This window comes from Cyprinodon variegatus, unplaced genomic scaffold (assembly GCF_000732505.1).
Source record: "Cyprinodon variegatus isolate N-32 unplaced genomic scaffold, C_variegatus-1.0 Scaffold35, whole genome shotgun sequence".
Lineage (NCBI taxonomy): Eukaryota > Metazoa > Chordata > Actinopteri > Cyprinodontiformes > Cyprinodontidae > Cyprinodon > Cyprinodon variegatus.
The window spans coordinates 203,052-228,462 of NW_015150488.1; the positions used below are offsets into that span (position 1 = coordinate 203,052).

Sequence of the window (25,411 nt, forward strand, 5' to 3'; positions counted from 1 at the left end):
TATCCTTGTGCACATTCGGAGCAGAGGAATCAAACTCAGGTGATGAATGAGGTGGACACGAGGGCCTTAGGTGGCTCCTGTGGTGATGTTGGGGGAGGGATGTAGGGTGGGACAAAAATGGTAGAGTAATTAAGAAGCTAAGAGAAGCTGTAAACAGTGGGAAAAGGGATTAGCATATAGGACTTATCTAATGCTTTTATATGGGCATAAAAGTTATATAAAGGAATCTCTGAAGTTTCTCTTGAAATATTATCTGGCTTATAAAAGTAAATAAAATAAAGAATCATTTAACTCCTTAATTCTACAACAAGCATGCAAGGTATGTATATTTTACTTGGCAAGCCAGATTAACTTATGCCATAAACACTATAGCCTGGAACGGTACAGGCGGGACCAGGGTGGGACTAACAGGGTCAATGGAAACAGGTTAGAACCAATCAGAATTACGAGGTAACACAAAATACTCTTTTTGAGAAAAGAAAAGCGATTAGAGCACCCGGCTGTTGAGGTTTTAGCAATATATCCAAACATTGGTTCACTGTGGCCATCATCTTGAATCTTATGGCTACTGTTGCATTATGAGTGACATTTAAAATTCCTGCCTCCCGTGTTGTGACTGGTCTGGTAAGTGTTAAGGGCTGCTTATACTCCTGCAGCAGTGTGTCACAGTGAGCTTGATGCAGACATTTTTGATTTATGCTCAATATTGAGGCGTGGTCTGTGCTATACGAAGCGATGAGGAAGTGGGGGCGAGATTAGTCCGACAATGGAGGGACATGACGGTGAAAAATAGCGGGGATCCAAGTGGAAAAAGGGTCACAGCGTTCTCGGACACCTCGATCTTCTAGCTGGTCAAACTTCACAAGTTATTTTCCGCAATTTTTGTCATAAAAAAAAAACAAGCCGGCCTCCTGTCTGCGGCACTGTTTCCGGTCAGTTACAATTTGGGCGAGGTGCAGCGGAGAAGGCGGGGATGGCTTTTTGTTCAATGCGACACCTGTGACCAGGACCTGGTTTCGAATTATAAATCAGAGTTTAGATTAGAGAGCCTGAGCTTACACAGAATGACCAGCTGTGTACTAAACACATGGTGTCAGTCAGTGTGGTTGGCCAGGCTAATGTGCAATACCACAGGACAAAAGAAATGATAAAATCATAAATATAAAATTAGATTCCATTAAACATAAAACAGCTACATAAAGACTAAAATCAAACATCATCTCAATTTAGAGTTCTTAGATTTGTGGCTCTATCAGAGTTGTAGACAAACGTTATAGTAAGTACATAGGCTTATATTTCCTCTACTGCATCCTTAAGTTTAGTCTTTGATAAAGTTGAGCCAATTTTAATCGTAATACCATGTCAGTCTATTGTGTTTCTGCCTTTACATAACACCCTTTGTCTGAATGTTTCTAGAGATGCAGTTAATGGAATTTGATTTTCAGGTTCATTTATCAACACTGGCTTTTTTTAGATATGTTGAAAGAACCTACAAAACAAGAGCCATAAATTCAGCTGCACAATTTACCTAACCTAATTCTGTCATCAATTTTACGTTAGTGCTGCAAAATTGAAACACACGTGGTGATCTGAAAACAATTTAACTCATGCTACCCTATGCAGAGACTTTGTCTGCTCTAATGAAGAGTCTCCTACCTCAGCATAGCAAATGCTTGGATATGATATATTTCCTCATTATAGCTAATACATATTTTCAGATTTTGGAGAATATTCATAGACACCATATCTCACATTTATAGTTAATATCTGGTGATATTAACAATAGATCTTAACATTGACACCAAAATTGCATCTTAATCTTCAGCGCAAGATAACATCTTACAATTCATACATATACACACACATTGCAAAACAGGGATAGATCATCAGCTGCATGGAGACTTGAAGAAAGGGGACAGGACTTGACTTTGTACCACATAAAGTTTATATTTCATAATGATAATGTTAATCTGAGATGAGTTTTTAATTAGGTAAACAAACATGGCAAGATTTTTTAAAAAGTAACAGCAGCTTTTGTGAATTTTTAACAAATTAACAGAAAAAGACCGAAAGATATAAAAATAAATGTTTGACATATACTTAATAGAAATGAGAAAGATTTACACTACTTAGTAAATGCAGGAATAAAAACTTCGTTTACCATTTGTTTTCTTGAACATAGACAAAAAGCCTTAGCTCCCTCCCATGGTTCTGTGTAGGACTGAGGTCCTGCACTGTTCTTGCAGTGGGCTTTGAGTCATCTCTGGGTCTACAAGTGAAATGTGGCTGATTGACATCCAAAGGGAAGCAACCAAGGCACCTCTTGACCAGGGCCCCGAACCATCTCAGCTGAATCAGTTCAATGCAGAGTAGCAGCGGCCGTCCTTGAAGCCTTCTCTAGATGATAAAGCCCCTCTGTTTCTAAGATAACTCTGGTTACGATCAGATGAAGCTAATTTCATTCACTTGTATCCCTGATTTACTTCTTTTGATCATTATCCGTACCTCAAGACCACAAACATTTGGTTTAATGGTTAAGTGTGTATTCATATCTTTCAGTTTTTGGCCACTATAAACAGACAACAGTTAATTTCTCTACCTTGCCCTAGGGTTTTATGCAGTTGTCAATAAATTCAAGGAAACTCTGGTGCAGACCAAAGAGGAGGTCTCAGTACAGTTCCAAATGGACTCTGGTATAGTTTGCCTATGGTGTAGCAAATCCATAATCAATCCAACCTAAATATAGGAAATGCCTTTATGGTGAATATACTGAATTTATACCTGATCAGCCCTTTTTTCCCCAGCAGAGCTAGAGGTCGGCCATACGGGGCAAATCATCTACTCTGACTTGAAGTTGGGAGATAGAGTGTGGCAAAACTGTCCTGAATGAACTGCTCTTGAAACTCAAGATAATTTGCAGGAGCCCTACCAGCAAATATGAAGAACAGAAGCACAGTAATCATAAGAGTTTTCCCCCATTTACATGTCTATGCACTTATTGTTTTTTTGTCCAATTGGAGCAAATACCGTCATACATGTACCTTTGTTTATAATTAATAGTTTGCTTGCAAAAAAGTACAATATTTATTTTTTTTTATTTATTTATCCTTTATTTAACCAGGTAATACCCATTGAGATTAAAAATCTCTTTTGCAAGGGAGACCTGGCCAAGATAGGCATCAAAATATGGAAAAAAGAAAAGTAAAAAAGAAGAAAAACAAACATTTAACCTGGACCAAATAAGCAAACCAAAGAATTTCCAAAGTGTGAATGCTAAATTGTTTTGTTATAAACACTCACCTATGTACAGCCTGCAGTGCTACATACAAGGCCTAAATCCATTCATTACCAAAATAAAAGACACAAGAACTCCTACATTTGAATACATAAACTTAACTTAGTAAATTATTAAAGTGTTTCACAGTATAAAAACCTACATTGAACTACTGCTTGCTGTAAATATAAAAGAGATATTTGTTTGTTGAAACTGGTTGCTTTGAAGTTTCCGGTGTTCAATTTCTAAAAAAAAAAAAGTGAATAAAGTTTGAAATGGCAAATCTTTTTCATACTTTGCTGTTCTTGTCATATATATCCCACTCTTTATGACTGTGAAAGAGAGCAAGACGAAAAAAGCAGTAAATGTTGCCTGTGTTAGTCTAAAAATAGGAAAAAATACGATTGGCAACTAAGTCATAAAAATATGCAGATCAACCTCAAAATCCAATCTCAACAAATTTCGATTACAGCCTTTCTCTGGAAGATTAAACAAACTAAGATCTTTTTATTGATATATCATTTCATTAAAATGTAAATTAAAAGCAAAACAGGATAATGACGACTGATATTACTCACAATCATTCCTTTCTCTTCAGTCTGATAGAGGAAGCTACACAGGAAAAGATGTTGAGGTGAAGAAAACACAGCCAGACGAGACAGAGATAGACACTTTCATACCTCTTTCACTGCTTTTGGTTCTTTGCTAAATTAGCTTCTCCCCTGGCTCTTAATACAAACTCATTTTCCTTAGCCGCAATTTTATAAAACCGAGTCCTCCAAATGAGTGGTAAGCAAGTATTCCCCCAGCTCTCTTGTCCTAACAAATATACTGCAAATGCTATCTCATGTCCATTCGTAGGTCTGTGCATCCCATAGGCCTAGTCACTATACCACCCATACCAATATCATAAACGACTGCAGTGGAAAGCTTCATTAGGGCAGCAATACCCCTCCAACCTCCATAATCAGGGTATTTTCCTCAAGCACAGTGGGACGGCACTTTATGGTCCAAGTGGGGCTCTGTTAATGAAGAAGTGTACATGTCTCTCCATTTCCTGTCTAGTCTGTTTGTGCAGTTTCTATAGCTTAGACTATTATAATAATATGGCTTTTTTTAATGAGGTATATTTATCTTGATCATAAATCAAACCCCACAAAGTCATACACAGAAGCACCACAGTCTTCCACAAAGGGAAGTCACATAGCAGTAGGTTTAATATATCGACACGTGGGAAATGATTTCAGAACAATATTCAATGTTTTGATCACCTACAATAATTTTCACTTTACTGTACTTCTCAAAAATGACCAGCGGATATTTTAAAATACAACATTTGCCTACATATTTATGGGCTTTTTTATCTTGGCAAGAAAATCAGACTAAGTCAACAAAAGGTCTGAAAACTCAGCAGAATTTTTGTTATTACATAATATATTATTATCATTATCACTATTAAATTATTATCCTCCAATGTATTCAGTTTCCCTTTTGTTGAAGTGCATAATTTAAAATGTCAGTGCCATGAGGTACCAGCACTGCTTCCAGTTTAATGGTTTAACAGCTATCAGAATAGAAATTAGTTGGCTGTAAAAACAAAAAGTTTCTATAACCGAAGTAAGGAGATCCTTCTAGTTTTACCAGAGATGTTTCTGATGTGCAAAGCTATTAAGTTGTTAAATTTCTTCTATGTTCTTTCCTTTCGTGTTCACATTATTGTTACAAATAGATCTAGCGATGGTGGTGTAGTGGCGAGCATAGCTGCCTTCCAAGCAGTTGACCTGGGTTTCGATTCCCAGCCATCGTAAAGTCTTGTTGCTGTTAATGGTTGAAAATTGCAGAAGAGAGGTCTACCAAGAACTGTCAGGGGAGTCTTGGCCTAGTGGTTAGAGCAGTGCGCTTCTGCTCTGAAAAGGGTGCAAGTACCCGGTTCAATCCCAACAGCCGGCACTCTGGCTCTCTGAGCAAGACTCTTAACCCCACACTGCTCCCTGAGCACCGCACGGTGGCAGCCCACTGCATCCCCAAGGGAATGGGTTAAATGCAGATGTAAATTTCTCCAATGTGAGATCAATAAAGTCCTATTATTAGTTCTTAAATGTAAAATTTGGGTCATAAAACACATTCCTTAAAGTCCTGAGAAACTAAACCTTTAATATAACTAAGATTTTTCATTACTATATTTGATAGAGTGAAAGTCTCAACTAGTTGCCTTTATTGTCATTCTATTTAATCTTGTTTATTTTTCTCTCTTTCTTTAACTTCATTAATCTTTAGTATTGAGACCTTTGGATGATAAATGATATTAATTATTCGCTCCCAGGGTTTTTCTTCCAAAGATCCTTAGGTGAAGCGTAATTATATTTGATTGATGCTAAAGAAATCTTAATCTATGAAACATCCAGAAATATCCTTGTTGCTTTAAATCTCAGATATAAATGTTTCAAGGGGAAAGTAAGACTTCCTCCCTCAGGCTGACTTTTAAGGGACTATTAGACGGATGTATTGATGCACATTGTGATGGTTTAACATAGCTTATCAGCACTTCAGTACTTCGTATATCTTGGCCTTAAACTAGCAGGATGATGGCTGGATTACAGCTAATGTTACAGCAAACACTTCCTCAAAGTTCCCACAAACACTTTGCTTTTTCACATTCTACTCTCTGCTCACTCAATCTTTTCAATCCCCTTTCTCCACACCTCTCATCCCTCGCTGTCCCCGACTCCCCTCCTTTCCATCATCCCCTCTTCACTCACAGACCTCATTGACATTAACCTGGAGCACTCACATTTTCCCATGGTTCCCCATGTTACTCTCCACATGTCAAAGCGGGAGGCTTTATGGCTCACATCCATCAGCGTCACATGCCAGGATTTATGGGAGATGGAGTCCAAACTCAATAGCTTCGAATCAGTCCTGATGAATCCGACCCCTGGGCCGCTATGTGATTTAATACATGAGCATCTTAGCCCCTCGCCCCCACATAACCCTGCCTTACACCTACTTCCAGCCCTCTCTTCACTCATATTCTGCTCCTACATCTATCTTTGTGGCAAGTCTTTCCCCATGTCAATCACTGAAACCAAATGGGGATTTCTTTTAAGGAATTATTTTGTCCGGTTAACAGATTAAAATCATGTAGATCCACAAACATCTAGAAAAATAGTTATTGCTAGTTAATATTTTATTCATATCAGGACATTTTATTTGCATCTTTAGAGATGGGATGACATGCCCCAATTATTTTTCTGCAGCGCTTAAAACTACAGTTACATCCATAGATGTTAGCAACGGCTAAGATTCTAGAAAGATGATAAGAGAAAAGCCGAATAATATTATCAAATATAGCCAAATTAGACTGCCTGTTTATTGTTAACTATAAACCAATTTGGACTTTAAAACACATCGAGAATATAGGTTGAAAAGGTCTTCTGTGGTGCAACAAGATTATAGAGCACTCCTCATTAGTTGTGATGGAGCGGGACAGTTCCCCAGCTGTTATAAGCCTGTACATTTAATGGTGAACTTGTAGTGATTCATTGTCGTGGTGGCAGGATGTCTGTTTCTACCAAAGAGGATCTGGTAGAAGCAGTAGTGACTTCTCCTTGACATGTGGCCTCCAACTTGCACCTGCATGGATTGGTCATCAGAGAACTGGAGGGAGGAGTTACTGGCCTCATGCCAACGTTACAAGCTAATCATGCTCACACTATGCTGGCAGCCCTCCAAGTAGCCTAATTTATTGTAGCATTTGGCAGTGCAGTTACTAAGCACATGGGGTGCTGCAAATGGTCTATGTGCAACTGAAGAAAACTCCCAAACATCTTAAACAATCCTTGTTAAAGAAATCACTTCATTCTAATGTCCCGGACTGCTTGTGGGAAAGGAGGGCTGGGAGATTTGCATACCCCTCCAAGATGTACATGAGAATCAGCTGTTGCCAAGAGATTTTGGGGTCATCAGGTCACACCTCAAATGGAAATGTATTTATAACACCATTAATGGCAGGCATGGCTTTGCATTTTACAGTTAGGTTGTTAAGAGAACTAAACAAAGCTGCAGCACAGCTAGTGAAAAAATTAGCAAGTTCTGGCCTCAGAACCTAAATTCAAGAAGATTTGGGAAAAGTTGTGAATGATCCTGACTGCTATGTCATATATGAAAACACCACTGTCACAAAAAGACTTTTTCAAACAACTACTGCATTTTGTGCAGAAATCCCATCTGCATCCTCTTGCACAATTATAAGTTATGATGCTGTTAGACCTGCCACAAAAAAGCCAAAATTAATGGTGGTTAAGAAATCTTAGGAAAAAGATTTCCAGAAACATTAGAAAAGTCTTGTGTCCTGGAGACCAAGAGAAAACCCTAAATTCTAATACAGATCTGGCCAAGGTTACAAAAGAATATCTGCAGCACTCAAGGTTCCTAAGAGCACAGTGACCTCCATACTCCTTAACTGAAACAAGTTTTGGACGACCAGAACTTTTCCTAGACCTGGCCATCCAGCAAAACAGAGAATTCATCCACATAAAGGACTCCCAGACTATGAAAAAGGAGATTCTCTGTTCTGATGAGACCAAGATTTAAATTTTTGGCATTAATTCTAATTCTTCTTTGTGGAGAAAACCAGGCACTGCTCATCACCTGCCCAATACAATCCCAACAGTGAAACATGGTGATGGCAGCATCATGGGGGTGTTTTTTTAGCTGCAGGGACAGGATGACTGGTTGCAATTGAAGGAAAGATGAATGCGACCAAGTGCAAAGATATCCTGGAAGATAACTTCTTTCAGAGTCATCAGGGCCTCAGACTGGGCCAAAGGTTCCCCTTCCAACATGACAATGACCCTAAGCACACTGCTAAAATCACAAGAGTGGCTTGGGAATAACTCTGTGACCATTCTTGACTGGCCAAGCCAGAGCCCTGACCTGTTAGTTTAGGACAAAGCAGTCACTGTTTAGAAGAAGAAGAAGTCAGCTCCTTTGGATCATGGAGATGTCTCAGATTATCCATCAATTCTTAGAATCTAGTTTTATATGTGACAGGATCTTTAGTCATTTTTGAAGGTGCCTTCAAACATGAAGATCTTGCACATATCTGATTTTTAACAAATGTTCTGCTTACACCTAACCATTTAAGTTCAAACTAGAGAAGCACTCGGGGAGCGCAGACTTCCACCAAGCAACACATTTTGCCCCGAATTGTGACTTACACCTATAGCTAAAACTCCCACATGATCTGGATGATTACCCAATGTCAATGAATTGTTCCTACCTTCGGACGTCTTGAGTCCAATGCTGTGGTTTTAAACGGTCACTACTGCTACTGTCTGTTTTAGAGGGGAACTGCTTGTTCTGCCAAATATCTCACAATGCAAGATAATCTTTACAAAAATCACTGTATCCAGATTATGACCTGGAGCATCACCAAACTGTAATGGATTGTTCCTTGGCATGTAGGGACACATCTATAAAAATTTAAATAAAAAATGTCATTAAAATCCATCAATAACTTTTCAAGGTATCCTTTACAAAGACAGACAGACGGTCAAACACAAACCTAACCAGAGGAAATCATTCAGGAAAATAGTTACTAATCAATTCTCCTATAAGGACGAACTAGTGTTTTATACGTAGGACATTAATGAAAATTCACCAAAATAAATTTACTTGATTTCCAGTCATTTTGTTAGTTTGAGCTAAGAAAATAGTTTGTTCCTGTCTTCTTGGTCATAGCTATCACATATCCAAAAGGGAGTTGCTTAATGTATAAGACAGCATTTAAGCAACAGCAATGGAATTTATGAAAAATAACTGAACATTTTTCACAAGTCAGGTGATCAATTCGATAAAAGATGTTCAGGTCCCGTCTTAGGCTGTGTTTCTACTTTCTTCCATTTATGGAAGGTGTAATTTTGAGATTTTCTTAATTAGTACACACAGGTGCAAGAACTGAACAAAGAATCAAGATAAAATTGACAAAAATCAGAAGAATTCTGCCACCACACAAGCAAAGAAAGCAATAAAGAGTAGTTTGAAACTTTGGCTGTACCTATTCCTACTATGCTGTTCTATGGCCAGAACCATAAGACATAAAAGCTCAAAGTTTGAGACAAAGCTCTTCCACTTCATGGTCCACAGCAGAATTAATCATCAGGCTGTGCTAGTCTACATATATATTGTGACTTACTTATATATATATATATCGCTATGTGACTTAGGGAGTTAATGGTCAGAGGTTAAACTATGTTCACTGGTTTACGACACACTTTATTACTCCGTTATTTGATGTTTTTACCGACCCCAAACACGTTTCTACAGAACTGGTAATCTAAAAGCTCTACAGTAAGGACACACACACTCAGCACACTTCTCAGCTGGAGGACAGGAAATAATATTGCCCTGCGGCCCCCCAAACAGGCTTGAACCCTAATAAATGTTTTCCACTGTAAGAAACAGTGAGGTAGTTCCGACACCTCTGAGCCTCCCCTAGCGATCACATTCAGAGCTAAGCCTGGTCACAGGTCAGGAGAGCTTGTAGCTCTCAGTGGTAAAGGGAGCATAGCCGCTTGAACCTGTAATATGCTCCTCTCTCCCCAGGTGCCACTTGTTGGGGTTTTAGTGCAGGGGAAATTACACCTGTTCCCTGTGTGTCGATGCCGGTCTCAGGCTGAAACCGGGGCTACGCACCTATAAACACAAACTCATGAGCCCCCCTCTAAGCCTTGAAAGGAGCACAGTATTAAAGATGTAAGTAAGTCTTGTGCATTTTTTTTAGAGAAACATAGATGAGCAAAACATTTTATGGCCTTGGGCTTCACACACCATTAAAACACAGGTACCAGTTGGAAAATATGAGCAGAACAAACAGATTAAAAGCCTTCTTCTTCATCCAGTAGTTCTGCAGTGTGTGGGCTAGCTCAGAGGATGAAAAGAGAAACAGATATGACCTGACTTTTCCATCCAAACAGCAGGTGCGGGGGGTAAAAATAACTTGACACAGTAGCTTATTTATACTGTTGACACAAGATCAATGACGCTGTGTAAGATTAGGACACATTATTTCTGTACTGTAGGTCTGAGCATTTGCAAGTGTGGCGTCTTAATCACGATTAAAACAGGGCAAGCTTTTTAATCATGAAAATGCTCTGCAAAAATAAACACAACATGCAGCCTACTTCTGCAAGCCAACCGCATGCTGAAAGATGATCCCAGAAATGGGGTGAGAGAGAAAGAAACTAATAAAAAGGCTGTGTATCAACGTATCGCAGTTAAGCATTAGTCACGTGAGGGCCACACCGCCACCAGCGTGGAGTTCGCTAAATGAATCCTTCTCGTCCTCAGCCTGATTTATGGACCTGTAAAAACACACGTTGTTTTTAATCTACTGCTGCCTGAATCTGCCTCACTAATGAAATGTGGATGTGAGCAACTGGCATGTCTGCATGTGTGTGTGTTTGATAATTATGTATGGGCTGAAGTCAGATCCTTTGAGCATGAATTTTTCTTTCTGCTAAATATGCATTTGGTTATGCAGACTGATTAAGCTGTAAACCAGAGTCAACTCTGCATCTAAGCACATAGGAAACACACAGAAAGCACAAACTTGCATGAGCAATTCACAAAAGCAAGAACACAATTTCCCGGATGCTAATCATAGCTTTGCCAGAGGCAGGATTGTTTGAAAACTTGAGGCCCTTTAACTTGCAGAAGTTTCATGAAACCTGACAGGATATGCAGAATCCTGTGGGTAAGGGTCAGACATTCAACATAGAAACACATATATATAAATATATTTTGCTTTGTCTAAAAAAATGCAAGTTAAGGGCAGCATTCAGGCACTACTGCACAGTATGCAGTTTAGGGCCAGAGTCGAATTTTTAGTCAAACCCCCAGCTCAAATATTTGACTCCTAGGTTGCTACAGACTTAAAATAACCATTAGTAGCAGCATATAATCAATGATTAGTTTTATTGATCTTAGAAGCCAGAACTTAAATCTAGGAGACTGGGTTTCAAGATGAGCTCTTGTTGCAGGTCGTACAAGCAGCGGGATCTTTGAAAGGAACCTCGAGTCTCGATATGTAAACAAAAATGACCCGTTCTCTCTATCTGAGCGTGGATAGAATATAGGAACAGAACCTCGAAGCTTCCTGCTTAGGATACAACTGTAGCTTAAAACAATGAAAATGTTAAAATTTATAATAAAGAAATAAAAGGTGGACACATTAAATATTCAATATTTGAATATTTAATGTGAATGTGAATTTGAATAATACTTACAAACTGAATTTATATACAAACACATCGCTGGCCTGTATGTGCCCTAAATTTCATCTAAGCTGGAGCATTCCTTCTGTTTGTTTTGATTTGTATGTCAGTAACTATAACTGCCATGATTAAGTCTAAACTCAGATAAATTCATCTTATGTTCTAAGAACTTGTGCTAAATTCAAACTGAGCTGAAGATGTTAAGAGAGCGTTGTATAATTGCAGATAAATGTTATAGCCTTGTTGCCAGATGGTTTTTGCAATCAACATTATTGTGTTTTGTTGTTTGGCAGACATCAAGTAGCCTCAGTCTATTTGGCTGCAGCTTATTACATGTGGCTCGTCTCTTGGTTTGAAACATTAGAGTGCATGCTGGACTTGTCTCTCTGTGGTCAGCACTTCTCAGACTTCAATAAAAACATTCTCAACTGGCAGAAGGAAGAGGAGAGGAAGAGACAAAGAGATCCGGGCCACCTCTCACCTCTCCCATCATAAGAAGCTTCTTGTCCCAGGGCTACAAGTACTCCTTCACAGAGAGAGAAGCCAAAGAGAGAGGGATGAGGATCTGTCAGATTCAAACAACAAAGAGGTGCCGCTTTACACATCCTTCCTCAGCCTGTCCCCTTCAGTAGCACTGACATCATTTAAATCATTTAAATCCTCCCAAACATGACCCATGGCGAGTGACCCATCATTCTAACGCTTGCACCTCCTTGTGAGACAGCTGCCGAACTGCTTATTTAGCAGAAAAAATCAACGGGCTAACAGTGTGATTTATTCAAAATTATTCCGGCACGGTGCTCCTTCACTAAGAGCGTTTGCCCATAGTTCACCATGGTCCAGGCAATTAGGCGCAGGCCACACCTCTACAGGAGACAAAGCACCTGGCTGTAGCAGACAGACACGACGAGGATCGGAGGCGAGCTGCGCAAAGCTTTCCACGATGGGCTGGAATAGCTAAGCAGAGGGGCGAGAGAGAGCGAGGGAGTGAGGAATGCAAGCAAGGCACTTTAGGATTCATTTAGGTTCCCCATCTCCCTGGTCACTTTATTAGCAGTCTGGGAAGAGTGATACATGTCCCAAAGCTATGCAAAATGCATAATCAAGCATTTAAATAAACGCCATGTGGATGGGTGTGCGCAACGTGCAGGTGTGTGTGTGCACCTAAGCTTTCATACATACTGTTGTTGCACAATGACGTGCATGCTAAAAATGCTTACTACTGTAAAACTTCAAGGTGTGCAAGACTTACACTTTTGGACTAACACTCTGTACTCCACCTAGCCTCTTTCAGTATTCCCAAAAGCTGCACTGACACAGCCGCCCTCCGTAACGTAAGGAAATGCTCAGGTAAGTATCAGAGAAGCCCTTTAAAGACTCCCTCTTCCCTATGTGGCTGCATTTCAAAGGAATCACAGCTGGATACATTTTGATGTAAAAATGGGGGTTTCCTCCTCAAATTGAAATTGCAATTGCCTCCATTTTCAATCCATCTTTCTCTTTCTGCATCAGGCTTTGATAGGAAACAGCTGAGGACATAGGAGCCCTTTTATTCCCAGTTCAACGACAGACTGCGAGCAGAAAACAAACAAGGAAATAAAGAGAGATTGGAAGGCCTCCCTTGAGAGGCAGACTCATGACACGGATACGCAAGGAAAGAGGACGATTTTAAAAGTGCCTTATTCTGCAAATAAGGGGAGGAGGTGTTGCTCATTCAGTGATTTAGAGGACAAGATTTGGATGACGGCTGGCAGAGGAGAGAAAGGAGGAGAGGAAGCCCCAGTTAAAGCCTTTTTATTTGACAAAAATGAAAAAAAAAGTGGCTAAAATTGTGAAAAGAGTAAAGGGGCAGTTAAATTATAATGGCAAAATACTATAAGATATAAAAATGATTAGCCGTGATCTATTGGGCCCAATGGGCCTGCTCAGTGACCTGGGAAATAGGCTGCCGGTTCCTTGATGATTTTAGGAAAAAGAAAAGAATCAAAAATGTCAGAACCAAAAGGTCAGCAGAGAGAGCGCAAGTCATCGTGTACGCTCGGTTACAGGAATTGTGACCACAGAAAAAAAGAGCAGCATCCTGAGGCCCTGGAGGGGTCACAACTAACCAGGTCAGCATTTCATACGTGTCACTTCCTGTTGGCCTCACAAGAGGAGCGTGGCTGTGGCGTGGTGTGGACGCCGGCAGGGAAGAGGGCCTGTCCAACTGACACATGAGGTTACACAGCAGGCAAATGGACAAAGGCATGGATACAGTGATACAACCCTCTGCTGCCTTACTGTACGACTTCCATCCAGTGTTTTTAAACCAGCTACTGTTTTCTTTCTTTTCTTTTTGAACTTCATTTCTCATTTATTCTTAGCATTTATTATTCTTCATACCTACATAGTGCTTTTATAATATTTTTTTTTTTACTTGTTTTCCTCTCTTTTTCTTGACACATGAACTTAACAAAATTTCTTTATATGATTTAGTCCTATGTAGCTGCACTGACACACCTGGATTTCCCAATTGTTGGGCAAAAAAAAGTTATTTATTTTCCATTCTGTTTCATTCTAGGAAGTTGTACTCTCTTATAAAATATAATATTTCACAGTAAAATAAAACACAGTATATTACAAAGATGATAAAGATCAGTAACTCTCTTTCTTCGTATGAATGGCTGCTGCTTATCTTGCTCTGTTTCTATGACCTGTGTTAATGTTGCTGTTTGACATTGCAAGCAGCAGGCTCTTTTTCCCCTCCCAGCAGCCTCGGCGGACACTGAGCTTTAGCCTAATTGGTTCCAGAGCAGACCCTGACAGAACCCTCCTCAGCAGCACGCAGCCATATTAATACCCCCTTCCACAAACACACACACACACAAACACACGCAACAAAAACAAGCATAGCAATCAGCGACTAACTCACTAATTAACGCCCTTACAAAGCATCTCATTAGCATGTGTTGTACAATGAGGCAGTGGGGGAAATGAGCATTTTGGATTAACAAAAAGGGAAGAAATTACAAAATAAGACAGTGGAACACGAGCGAATCTGTGTGTTGTATTCCACTCAGGGGCCAGGAGCCTTGGTCGGCCCACAAAGTAGCACCCAGCTTCTCAGGGGAATCCATTACAATTCTCCGAGGGAGACATTGGATGGAAGATAAGCAGAATTTTAAAGGCAATCAGGAAAAATAAATCTGGCACGCAGGCAACACTTTAGTTGTTAACCAGCAACTTAACCTGCTAGCGCTGTGAGCGGAATGGCAGATTGAAAGGTTTGGGGCTCGGAAAAAAGGATGGAGATAAAGAGAAAGGCCAAAGGCTGTAGAGATGAAAGTTTTACATCCTAGTTCAATTTAATATGGAGAGAGAGATACTGGGTTGTAAAACATGTGTGCAATGAATCTACTTAGCACAAAAAAATCTGTTTTTCTGACTATCCTTCTATCTATTTGTTTATACTTGGTTTCATATCTCCAGAATGATTTAACTCACAGCTTTTTTTATAGGTTAGAAACAAACTGTCCAGGGTGTGCTTCAGTGGCGCAGTGGTTAGCTTGCATGACCTTAGACCTTAGAGGCCTTAGTTTTCAACGTGGCCGTTGGGGTTCGGTCCTTTAACCCATGTCTCTCCCTCTCTCTCGTACGCTCTTTCCTGTCAGACCACTGTACAATAAACGAGCCACTAGTGCTGCAAAGACTTAAAAAAAAAAAACAACTGTACAGACCTAAATCCTGTTGAAAACCACCTACAACACCCGAGTATTGCTGATCGCTGATATTATTTATTCAGTCTGACTGAAAATAGTTTTGAGAAGAGCAAAGGGTAAACATTTTACTTTAGAATCTACAATGCTGATACAGAAATACCCCCAGGGCCTTATGGCAGTGATTACAGTAGAGAGAAATTAAAAAACCTCACTCTGTGAATGTAAGTCTCAGTATCAGCATTAATGCCTCTAAGGTTATGTTGTACCAAAAAAACAGTGTTATTTTACTTTAAGATTGTTTTTCATGAATTTCCTATAGAAGCACTTTTGTTATTTTTCTTAATATATTTGGATAACTTGGCGTTTCCTGTTATTACATTGACATTAACTTTTGCCATCAAAATATCCATATTTTTTAAATTTTACAAAGGTAATACACTATTGGCTTGAAATTTGGATTCTTTAAAGTATTTCACTGAGTGCCCTATAAAGGGTTAATGTGCTACTTTGGATTGTTCTGTTACTCCAAAAAGAATTTCAATATGAAGATGTCAAAAACAAACATTCAAAAGTTAAAAGCAAACATTCGAATGTGAAAAAAGGTCTAAAATAAAACCTAGAAACCTGATCAGAGAGGAAATACCGAATTTCCTTACTTCCCGGACGTTCTGCTGGCTGTATTGTTTTGTCCTGCACTGTTCTGAACACATCGCCATTTGCTGGGAAGAATGAGCCCTCTGACCCGCTCTTCCTAGCCGCTCTGACCTGCCCATTATCAGTCAGGAACGCCACTATTAAACCCATAGTCAGTGCACTGGGCAGTGCAGATCCATGCCTCCTGGAACCTCAAGCATGCAATCACTCTCACCTCTGAGCAGGAACGCCATCTCACACAGGGAGACGCAGCTCAAGAGCTACGTAGTGAAAAGAACAGCTACAGAGAACAGTAAGCAGGCAGTTAGAGTTCAGAGGTCGCCTGCAATCGGGATGCCTGCTCCACTCCTGGCAGCTAGAGTGGAACTCTGTGAAAGACCTGGAAGTAGATATGGTGACCTTTACTGCAGAGGATCCCCAAAATATACTCACTTATCAAAATGACCTTAACATAGGAGCATGGGAAGGTAAGCAGAGGCCATCCATCATCTTAAAGATTAATCCTCCTCTCTATTCTTCTCCTGAATCTATTAATAATGTCGGCAAAGGGGCAGAATTTGTGGCCAAGATTTATTCTGATATTGTGACTTTAATTCATTAGCCTCTAAAAGGGGGGATTCCTGTGAAGGAAGACAGCTTCAGAAATGTTCATTTAATGCTCTAAGAGCCAAATTCTTATTGCGATTGTTACATTGGGGAAAAATCTGCGAAGGCAACATGCCAATTTAACACAAAATGGGAGACTATCATTTACATGCAAGAGGTCACGCTTACTTATGCTTTTAATAGATGCATCAATTTGTTCATTTAGAAACATTTAAGGATCTGGGATGAATCTGTGGCAGGTGCAGAGCTGGAAAATCAATTGTAGCACAAAATCTGGTACTGGGAGCTTTTCCTCACTCATTTAAACAAAGCAGTTGATTTCACACTGTGGAGCAGCACTGACAGCCCCAGGGGCATACTTCAATTAGAGACTTTGGCGAGTTTAAACACTGTAGATCTACTCACGCTTAAAGGCGTTTGTCTCCTACTCTGCCACCCCCCTTTCTCCTCCCTCTCAGCCTTTCTTCTCATATCTGCACAGAGCACTCACTCTCCTCCATCTTCAAGTCATGCTCTCTGTAATCAACCCAGCACTAATAGCTTATTCTTTCTGCTCCAGCACCCACATTTCGCTTGTTTATTTTCCCAAACTCGTAAATCTGGGCACATGTCACAAGTGCAGCGATATTAGAGCAATAATCTCAGGTAATTATCAGATGCCCTTTCACATTTACTCCCTCTACCACCCTCCCTACCCTCCCTCCCTTTAACTCTTGTTCTACAGAGACACACAGGCTCTAGTGTTACTCCAGAGAACAGTGGAGACTATAGGAACTGGTTTTAATTTTGCAGTTAATTCCAAATCTAGTCTTCACTTATAAACTACATCTGAGCAAAACACGAGTGAAAAGTTTTGTCATCTAAATAATACCTTAGATTCTTTATGAATCTAAGAATCCTTGGATTTAGTTAGAGGTAAAAGACAGAACTTGGCAGTTAAAAGGATCAGGCAAAAATATTGAGATCTTAAATTAGCAAATGATATCAGGTTTCTAAGCTTGATGTCAGATTTTTCTAATTTTTAAGGGTCTGGAAACCTGCTCATGTTTAATTTCCAAAGCATACACAAAAAAATGGTAAATAGCCTTTATATATAAAGCACGTTTTCAAGTCAGGAGACTTGACCAAAGCACTTTACACTACATTCATTCATTCATCAATTCAGGCACACTCACACACTGACGGTGGCAAGCTACATTGTAGCCACAGCTGCCCTGGGGCTCGCTGACAGAAGCGGGGCTGCCGTACACTGGCACCACCAGGCCGTCTGACCACCATCAGTAGACAATGCAGGTGAAGTGTCTTGCCCAAGGGCACAATAACATTGAAAGCCGGAAACGGGGATCAAACAAAGAACCCTCCGATTGCAGGGCAAACACGTCACAAGTGCTGCAATATTAGAGCAATAATCTTAAGGTAATTATCAGATGCCCTTTCACATTTACTCCTACCTTCCCTTCTTGTTCTACAGAGTTTTTCACCCGACGCCACTGTCCCAAATGGGATCCTCTACCTTTTAGAAATGTAAAGACAGGCAAGTGTGTTAAGGTTACACCAGAAGGGGAAGGAACGTGTGGACAGCATTAGGTTTCTCAGCCTCTGTAAGACTGAGAACACCTCCCAGTGTGTAAAGAGGACCCAACAATGGATCGTTCTTCTCAGGAAGCTGACACATCCTGGACTGTCTTCTCAGCTGGTTTCCAAACTTTCAGAGGGCCACGACTAAAATCCTGTGCCTCAGCATCACTGTGCAGTACGGGAGCTGCCTGACACATGGTAGGAGGGACTTAGCAAAGGTAGTTACAAAGGGGATTGCAGGATGTTGTCTGCCAGATCGGGACTCTGCTTCCGCTGCAAACGTCCAGGAAAGTACCAAAAGCACTTTCATGGAGCCAAACCCACACGGAGGAGGGACTTTTGGTCCTAATTCCACCAGGAAAACAGTTCAGCTGCACTAAATCCAACAAACAAACTTGAAAAACAGCTTCTCTTCCAAAGTTGTAAAAGAACTCAAACCCATGTAGGCAAACACCAACATCCCATCCCCTGGTAGAAGTCCTAAACTTCCATCTTCCCACCTCCAGCTACACATTCCCAAACACAAACACTGCTGATGCTGATCAACACGACCATCAGCCCGTCTCATAAAGTAGGTGGGAACAAGCTGCACTCAATGCAGATATCACATATTTCATCTAAGGATGACATATTTTCTACAAGTGGTGGCAGGAGTGGCGGCCTAGTGGTTGGGGCATTGCGCTTGGAATCCAGAGGTTCTGAGCTCCACTCCCACACACTGCCACTCTGGCTCCCTGAGCAAAGACACTTAACCTCACACTGCTCCGCAGGCACTGCACAATGCCATCCCAAGGATGGGTTAAATGCAGAGTGAATTTCGTTGCTCTGCAATCATGAGTGTAATGACAATAAAAAGATGGGGGGAAAAAGCATGTCTAGTTTCCTTTTTCCTTTTTTAGACCTAGACAAACTTTATTGTCATTTTGTAGACACAGAGTGTATACAAAACAAAATGTCATTGCATACAGCTTTATTGCATTATTAGGTGAAGCCGTGATCTGTTAAGCTAAGAATAATGGTGCAAAGGGGCAATAATGTGGAGAGGTTCAGTGCAGTGCAAAATAAACAAATATGGTGCAAAATGTAGTACAACACTGAGTTATGTCCAGTTCAAAAGGATTATAAAAAAATCAGCCATGTTGGTAGTGCAAACTAATATTACAAGTGTGATGCAGAATTCACTTTCGAGTTCAACATTCTGATGGCAGAGGGGGAAGCTGTTGCAGTACCTGCTGGCCCTGCAGCTAAAGCTGCAAAGCCTGTTAGCAGAGCGGACAACAGTCCATGCTTTTTTATGGATTTTCTTAAATTGTCTTTTTTCTATAGCTTATTTGAATCATTTTTAAAAGTGTTTGTGTCTATCTGTGTATTATGCTGGCCTTCTAAGCTGCAGGTTGTGTTTATTTAATAATGAAATAGAAACTATTGAAATATAACAAATATCATTATCTAGAAAGGCTAGTACTATGTTCCAAGGTACAAAGTTTTGACCCACAAACCAAGGAAGCATTTTTAAACTGATATTTATGTCCTTCATATTGATGCATTTCTGAATTCATCTATCCATCTTCTGGGCCTATCCATCAGGGTCATGGGGTCTATGGGCGAAAGGCGGACAGGTCGCCATAATTTCCGGATATTCTCCAGTAGGCAGACATGCCGCCAGTATTTCTAAATTTAATTAAAATAACTTTATATTTTTAAAAAAAATTCTTTATAAGCTTATTTTATTAACTTTAGTCCATTTAAATCATTTTAATAACAGTATTTTAACCATGTCAGAAGACTCTATGCCTCCAAAAAACAGAAGGTAACATAAATTTACACTTACCCACTCCTGCTCTATAAGCCTGACAGCCTTGCTGGCCCGAGACAGGTTTCGACAAGCCAGGATGACATGGGCTCCGTGAAGAGCAAACGACCTGGCCGTCTCAAAGCCTGAGACACACGAGAGGAGACAAAAGTATGAGGTTAAAAAAAAAAAATTAAAGCGAGCACTTCTTCAAAGATTAGATTTATTCAGAAAATATCTTTGATTCTACGCGGCTGAATCTAATGAGGCGGCGGTGGGGGCGTGTGGGTGCGAGCTAAAATCTTCATCAATTTTCCATATAATTTATTTTATTGAGTAGCCCAGTGGTCTAGCAGCAGGAGTTAATCATTTCTCTCTGAAGTGATGAAACCGATTGAATCATTGTGGCTCAAGACTTCTCCCTCTCATCTCCAATCAAGTTCTGACTTTGGCCTGACGGTTCTCAGGAACCCGTTGCTGCTCACACCGGGTTACGAAGGGGGAGGGGGGGGAGAATGAGTTGTTAATTATGCTAATAATTACACAGTGATGGCTGTAATTAAGAAAAAACGGTTTATAATGAGAGAAGCCAAATGAAAACAGACATGCCGCTCAAACTAAATCTCCGAGTGATATTTCAGCACATCAAAAGGGGTTCTGATAAGTGCGTTTCTCCCATGAAACGGGGGTCTGCAGATATATACGCAGAATTTATCAGTCTGACTCTGCTTCATGGCTCCTTCCAAATCATGTAGCCACGATAAAACTGACAAAAACTGGAGATAGAGTGAGAGAAGTTCATTTCTAAATTACAAGCCTAAATGGGTCATTTCATCCCGTAGGTTAAATTAATTTATGAGATCAACTTTTTTCTTTGCCATATTTTTCATTTCCTTTGACATTTACTATCCCTCATAGTATCGAAGAGAAGTTTAGCAGCACTAAGTCAATCTAAATACAAACTACTGCACATTTATATATGCATATAAGATGAGAGTGACGACAGTGGGCAGAGTGCAGCAGAGGGTAGATTAATATGGACTGTAATTAGATTATATGTCTTAATCTGATTTTCATTAAGAGGAAAACTGGGAGGCCTAATTGTTAGAAGAGTGTTAAGGACTAATATCCATTAAAACTCAAAATTGGAAAAGGACTGGAATCCCTCTCTGACAAGTGAGGCATGGAAAGGAAATTATATGACACCTTATTAGGTGTAATAGGGGGCTATGGCTGACAGGAGAGATGCTTTAGTTGAAGGAAATAAACCTAAAAACAAGGGCATCCCCAGGAAAATGCAGGCCAGGTAAAAACTGGTTTTATATTTGTAGAAAAAGCACACCTATGAAGTTTCATCTTCAGTATTGTCTGAAATGATAAAAGCACACTTGATTTTGTTTTTAGAAAAAAAATTGGCACTTTTCACAAACATGTCCAGCATAAAAAAAACAATTTTCAATCTATTAGTTTGGAAATTTTGGACCACTTCTCCACAAAAGCAACCTTTCTCTCTTCAGAAAAAGCACCTATGACTATGAGCTATGATATACGGGTGGATAAATTCATATAAAACTGAAACCTGGAGAAGATGACGAAGTGAAGAAAAATTAAAACTACAGGCATCGAGCCTGTCTTAGAGCTAACCTACAGGAAACATCTACAACACAGCTTTTTCCTGCTGATCTTGGCCTCCTAGATAACAGGAAAGATTATTTATGGCTGCAAGTACATGCACTGCCTTTACATCTGCAAGGAAAAGAGTAACTGGTTATATTTGGACAGCTCCAAACAAATATCTCTGAAAGCATCTGGATTTCTCGGCAGACATCAAACATCCTTTCCTGCAGGTAAAAAAGCCATGGGTATTATTTTGCCATTAAAATTTGTTTTTTAATGATCATATTGTTATTACCTTAAAATCATGCTATTTTATTAGCTGTAAACAGGAAATGAATAGAATTATTAGAATGAAAGTCTTAAAAACATCAGTGTGCTAATCTATTTAATATGTTTCACTAAGTGAATTGAGTTACTAAAATAAATTTTTCAATAATATTCTTCTCCTTTTCCAGGGGCTGCTTGATTTCTTACATCTCAACAATGACTGAACCTCATTTAGCCAAGGCCAAAAGAACATTTGTTTCATTACCTTTTTTAGATGTTTATTAACTTATAAATCTGCTATACCGGTGCGGTGCTGATGTGTTATGAAACCTTTGAAAACAATAATCTGTAATCCTAAAGCTGTGTATTAAATTCCAGTCTTTTGGAGTTTTATGTATTTTGTGGTTTAGATGCTCTTGAATGAAATTATACAATTTCCTTTTAGAAATTACATGAAGGTCTAAGGAGGCTTATTAATGATTCGTAGGTTTCAATCTGGCAAGGATGCCACAGAGAATAATGTAAAATACGCTGAAATCCTCGACCCTGCATGGTTAGAAATAAACAGGAATTTCCTAAAGCAATAAACTATAACCCAGGGTAAGCTGAGAGCAAACCAACCACGTAACCTCCATTAAAATAACACTGAATTAAGAAAAAAACTCTTTTTGCTTCCCTACAGTGGTCACAAATACCAGGGCTTCAAAAAACCTACTTCAAAATCAGTCCAGTTTTTTAAAGTTCTTTTTAATTCATACATTATTTTTTAGGTTTCTGTCTCATTATTAATCTTTTCATTTCAGACATCGGGGCTCATTTCTTTTTGCCTCTAATGAATAGGCTGGTTTATTTTTCTACTACACACAGTGAGGGAGATGTAATAAAGGGGACTCCAACAGGGGGTGAGTTTATGAGTTCATCACCTCCATGCCAAGTGCTTAGATGTCCTGTCTGTCCTACCATCACAAATGTAACATTTCCTTTTGTAATGCAAGTTTCCTTTTGTATATTTAACAAGAACAATTGATGAAACGTGAAAAACATTAAGCCTTTATGCAAGAAATGCTCGATATAAATCTACCTTAAAAAAGGATAAGGGTTTGCTGTGAGGCAATTTCTCCTCTGAAAATGAAAGAAACCTTAACAGAATGCATTCAAAGTTGTACGAGTTTCCTTTTTTTATTTATTCATAATAAATGTAAGACATTTAACAGATTTAAACATGGAAACAAATGGATCATTACATTGATCTAGTTTAGATTATGATTAATAAATGCCTGGCAGAGGAAGCCTGTGAACTCTTGTTACAAACAATGAACAATGTAATACCTTAGTCAAGTAAGGTGGAACAGTTTATGCATCTTTTTTGTAACATTCAACAAATAAGATCTCAACAGGGAATGCAAAATCTCTGGTTTCTTTAATCCTCCCCTTAAAAAAGGCATTTACCCTGAGCAGAACCACCCACATGTCAAATACTATGTTTGATTCACCAGCCCAGAGAACAAAATTCAAAATACCTTAACTTTGGTTGAGTATTCAGTGAACAGCTTATCTAATTCTCTATTTGAAGACCAGCATTTTTTCTCACTTTTAAAAAGCTTTTTTTTCCCCCACATTACAGAATGTACAACTGTAATAAGCGTCTTGTTTCCTTATGCTCTCATTTAAGCAGTGTTTGCATTACAATCTGCAAAACTTACTCTTAACACCTTTTTAAACAGGAGGTAAAAAAGATGTTAGGTGATAGAACTTTATAATCATCTTAATCTATAGCTAAAAAGAAAAAAAAACAATAAAGAACTTCCACAGGAAAAAAACAACCAAAGACATTTATATTCTTACTGAATAAATATGTTCTTAAAATATTTATTCCTTTAAGAAAAAAAAGATGATTCAGGTACAAAGTCTAAGCAGAAAATTGTAAAGTTGTTGTCTACAACAGTCACAGGGCTCGATAAAGTTCTCATTTTAAAGTGGAAACTATTACAGTATATCATGATACTAATTGATGGAGATGTCTGGTGTTGTGAATAGTCTATATACAAAATTTTCTATAACAAATTCTAAAAACAAGGCATGATTTTTTTTCAGCCCCCATAAATTGGACAAGAGTAGTTGCTTCTGGTAAACAACAACAGTTCCCGCTCACTTGTTGTGTGTACAAACCATGAAAGTGAAATTAATCGACACTAGTGTTTTCCATAATGGAGGACAAATTAGAATATGGCAGCGACAAAGGCAGCGGCACCAGAGCCATGTATTTGTGATGACAAATAACAAGGGCTTGACATTAATTGTGAAATAACGAGAGCGGCGTTGCTATAACAGGGACTCTCCGCCCCTTTGCCCATGTTACCGGTGGAGAGGGCTTGCAGTGAAATTAGTTCTTGGTCAGGTGTACAACGAAAGGATCCTGTTCCAGCGTTGTACGCTCATAGTGCTACATGACAAGAGGTCAGACGCCGGGGTTCTCTCCTGCTTGGGGATCGACAGACGCCATGAGCCGTTTTACAACACACAGCAGGCCTTCCACCATGCAGCGCTCGTTTCAGATTTGTTTTATTCTAATTAGATATAAACAGCGTAAACCCAAAGACGATGAGAGAATACGGCCTTAAAAAGCTGGGAGACGACAACAAAAGCCTCTGATGGCGTGTCGGCTCACTTTGGGGGCTTCATGAGGTAACAGAAATATAGTAAATGGCTCGGCTGTTGTTGAAATTGTGTTTTACTGTAATATATTAAAAACATAAAAATGTGTAAAATGTCCATTAAGCAGTGAATGCTCTTCATGGTACATTAGGATCCTGGCCCCACTGATATCCCACAATAATGAGTGTGATTTAGTGATTTCACGCTTTGTTTGTCCTCCCTGGCCAACCGGCCCCCACCATCCAGTTCCCCCGCCCCCACCCTCCACTCGTACACAGGTGTATTGGCTCCATGTAATGAGATCATTACCAGCATCGTCGGTAAACGTGTTTATTTGGCAAACGGAGCAGCCGGCTCCTTCTCTCTCCTGATCTGCAACCAAAGAGGCATTTAACTAAAATAAGCTCTGCAGTACAATTGGGCAATCAGAAGTCAATTCAAATCATTACAAGGCCTGAGGGGCAAACACGTCGCGTTCCCACAATCCTACTCCGCTTGAGCTCAAGTTGTGCTTGGAAAAACACAGAAGCGGCACAGTTAATGAACTGACTGCAGGACTGTGCAGAAATGTTGGGTCACAATGCAAAGAGCAAAGGTCTAATACAAAGTTTGATCAGAAGCCAAACTCTAAGGAAATATGTTTAAAAAGCCTGAAATGTTTTATGAAATTCAATGCCTCAGATTCAAAACGTAAAAATGGTTTATTGTCCATGAGGGTAGCTTCTGCTACCTTAATTAACAACAGCTGAGTTAATTGGAGGCCCACCAACTAATGCATTCAAACAAACTTCCTCCCTTTAAAACATCATGAAAAATCAAACTACTGTAAAAACCAAAATACCAAGAATAGAAATATCGATCTCCACAAGCCTAATTCCTCCTTGGCTACAATTTTAAGATCTCTGAAGCTGCCTTGATCTGTTCAAACACATACACTATATTGCCAAAAGTATTTGCTCACCCATCCAAATTATTGGAATCAGGTGTTCCAATC

The 25,411-nt window shown here is 39.5% G+C and overlaps 1 protein-coding gene and 1 non-coding gene across 2 annotated transcripts in view; one reads left to right on the forward strand and one right to left on the reverse strand.

Annotated features, from left to right (window-relative positions):
• wwox (WW domain containing oxidoreductase) overlaps window positions 1-25,411 on the reverse strand; it is a 187,231-nt gene that overhangs the window by 144,217 nt on the left and 17,603 nt on the right. The window contains exon 5 of the mRNA XM_015404004.1: window positions 19,918-20,024. Within this exon, the coding sequence (XP_015259490.1) occupies window positions 19,918-20,024 (107 nt within the window). The remainder of the gene's footprint in view (window positions 1-19,917; window positions 20,025-25,411) is intronic.
• On the forward strand, window positions 5,009-5,081 carry trnag-ucc. The gene has a single exon. It is a non-coding gene; the product is annotated as a tRNA-Gly (tRNA).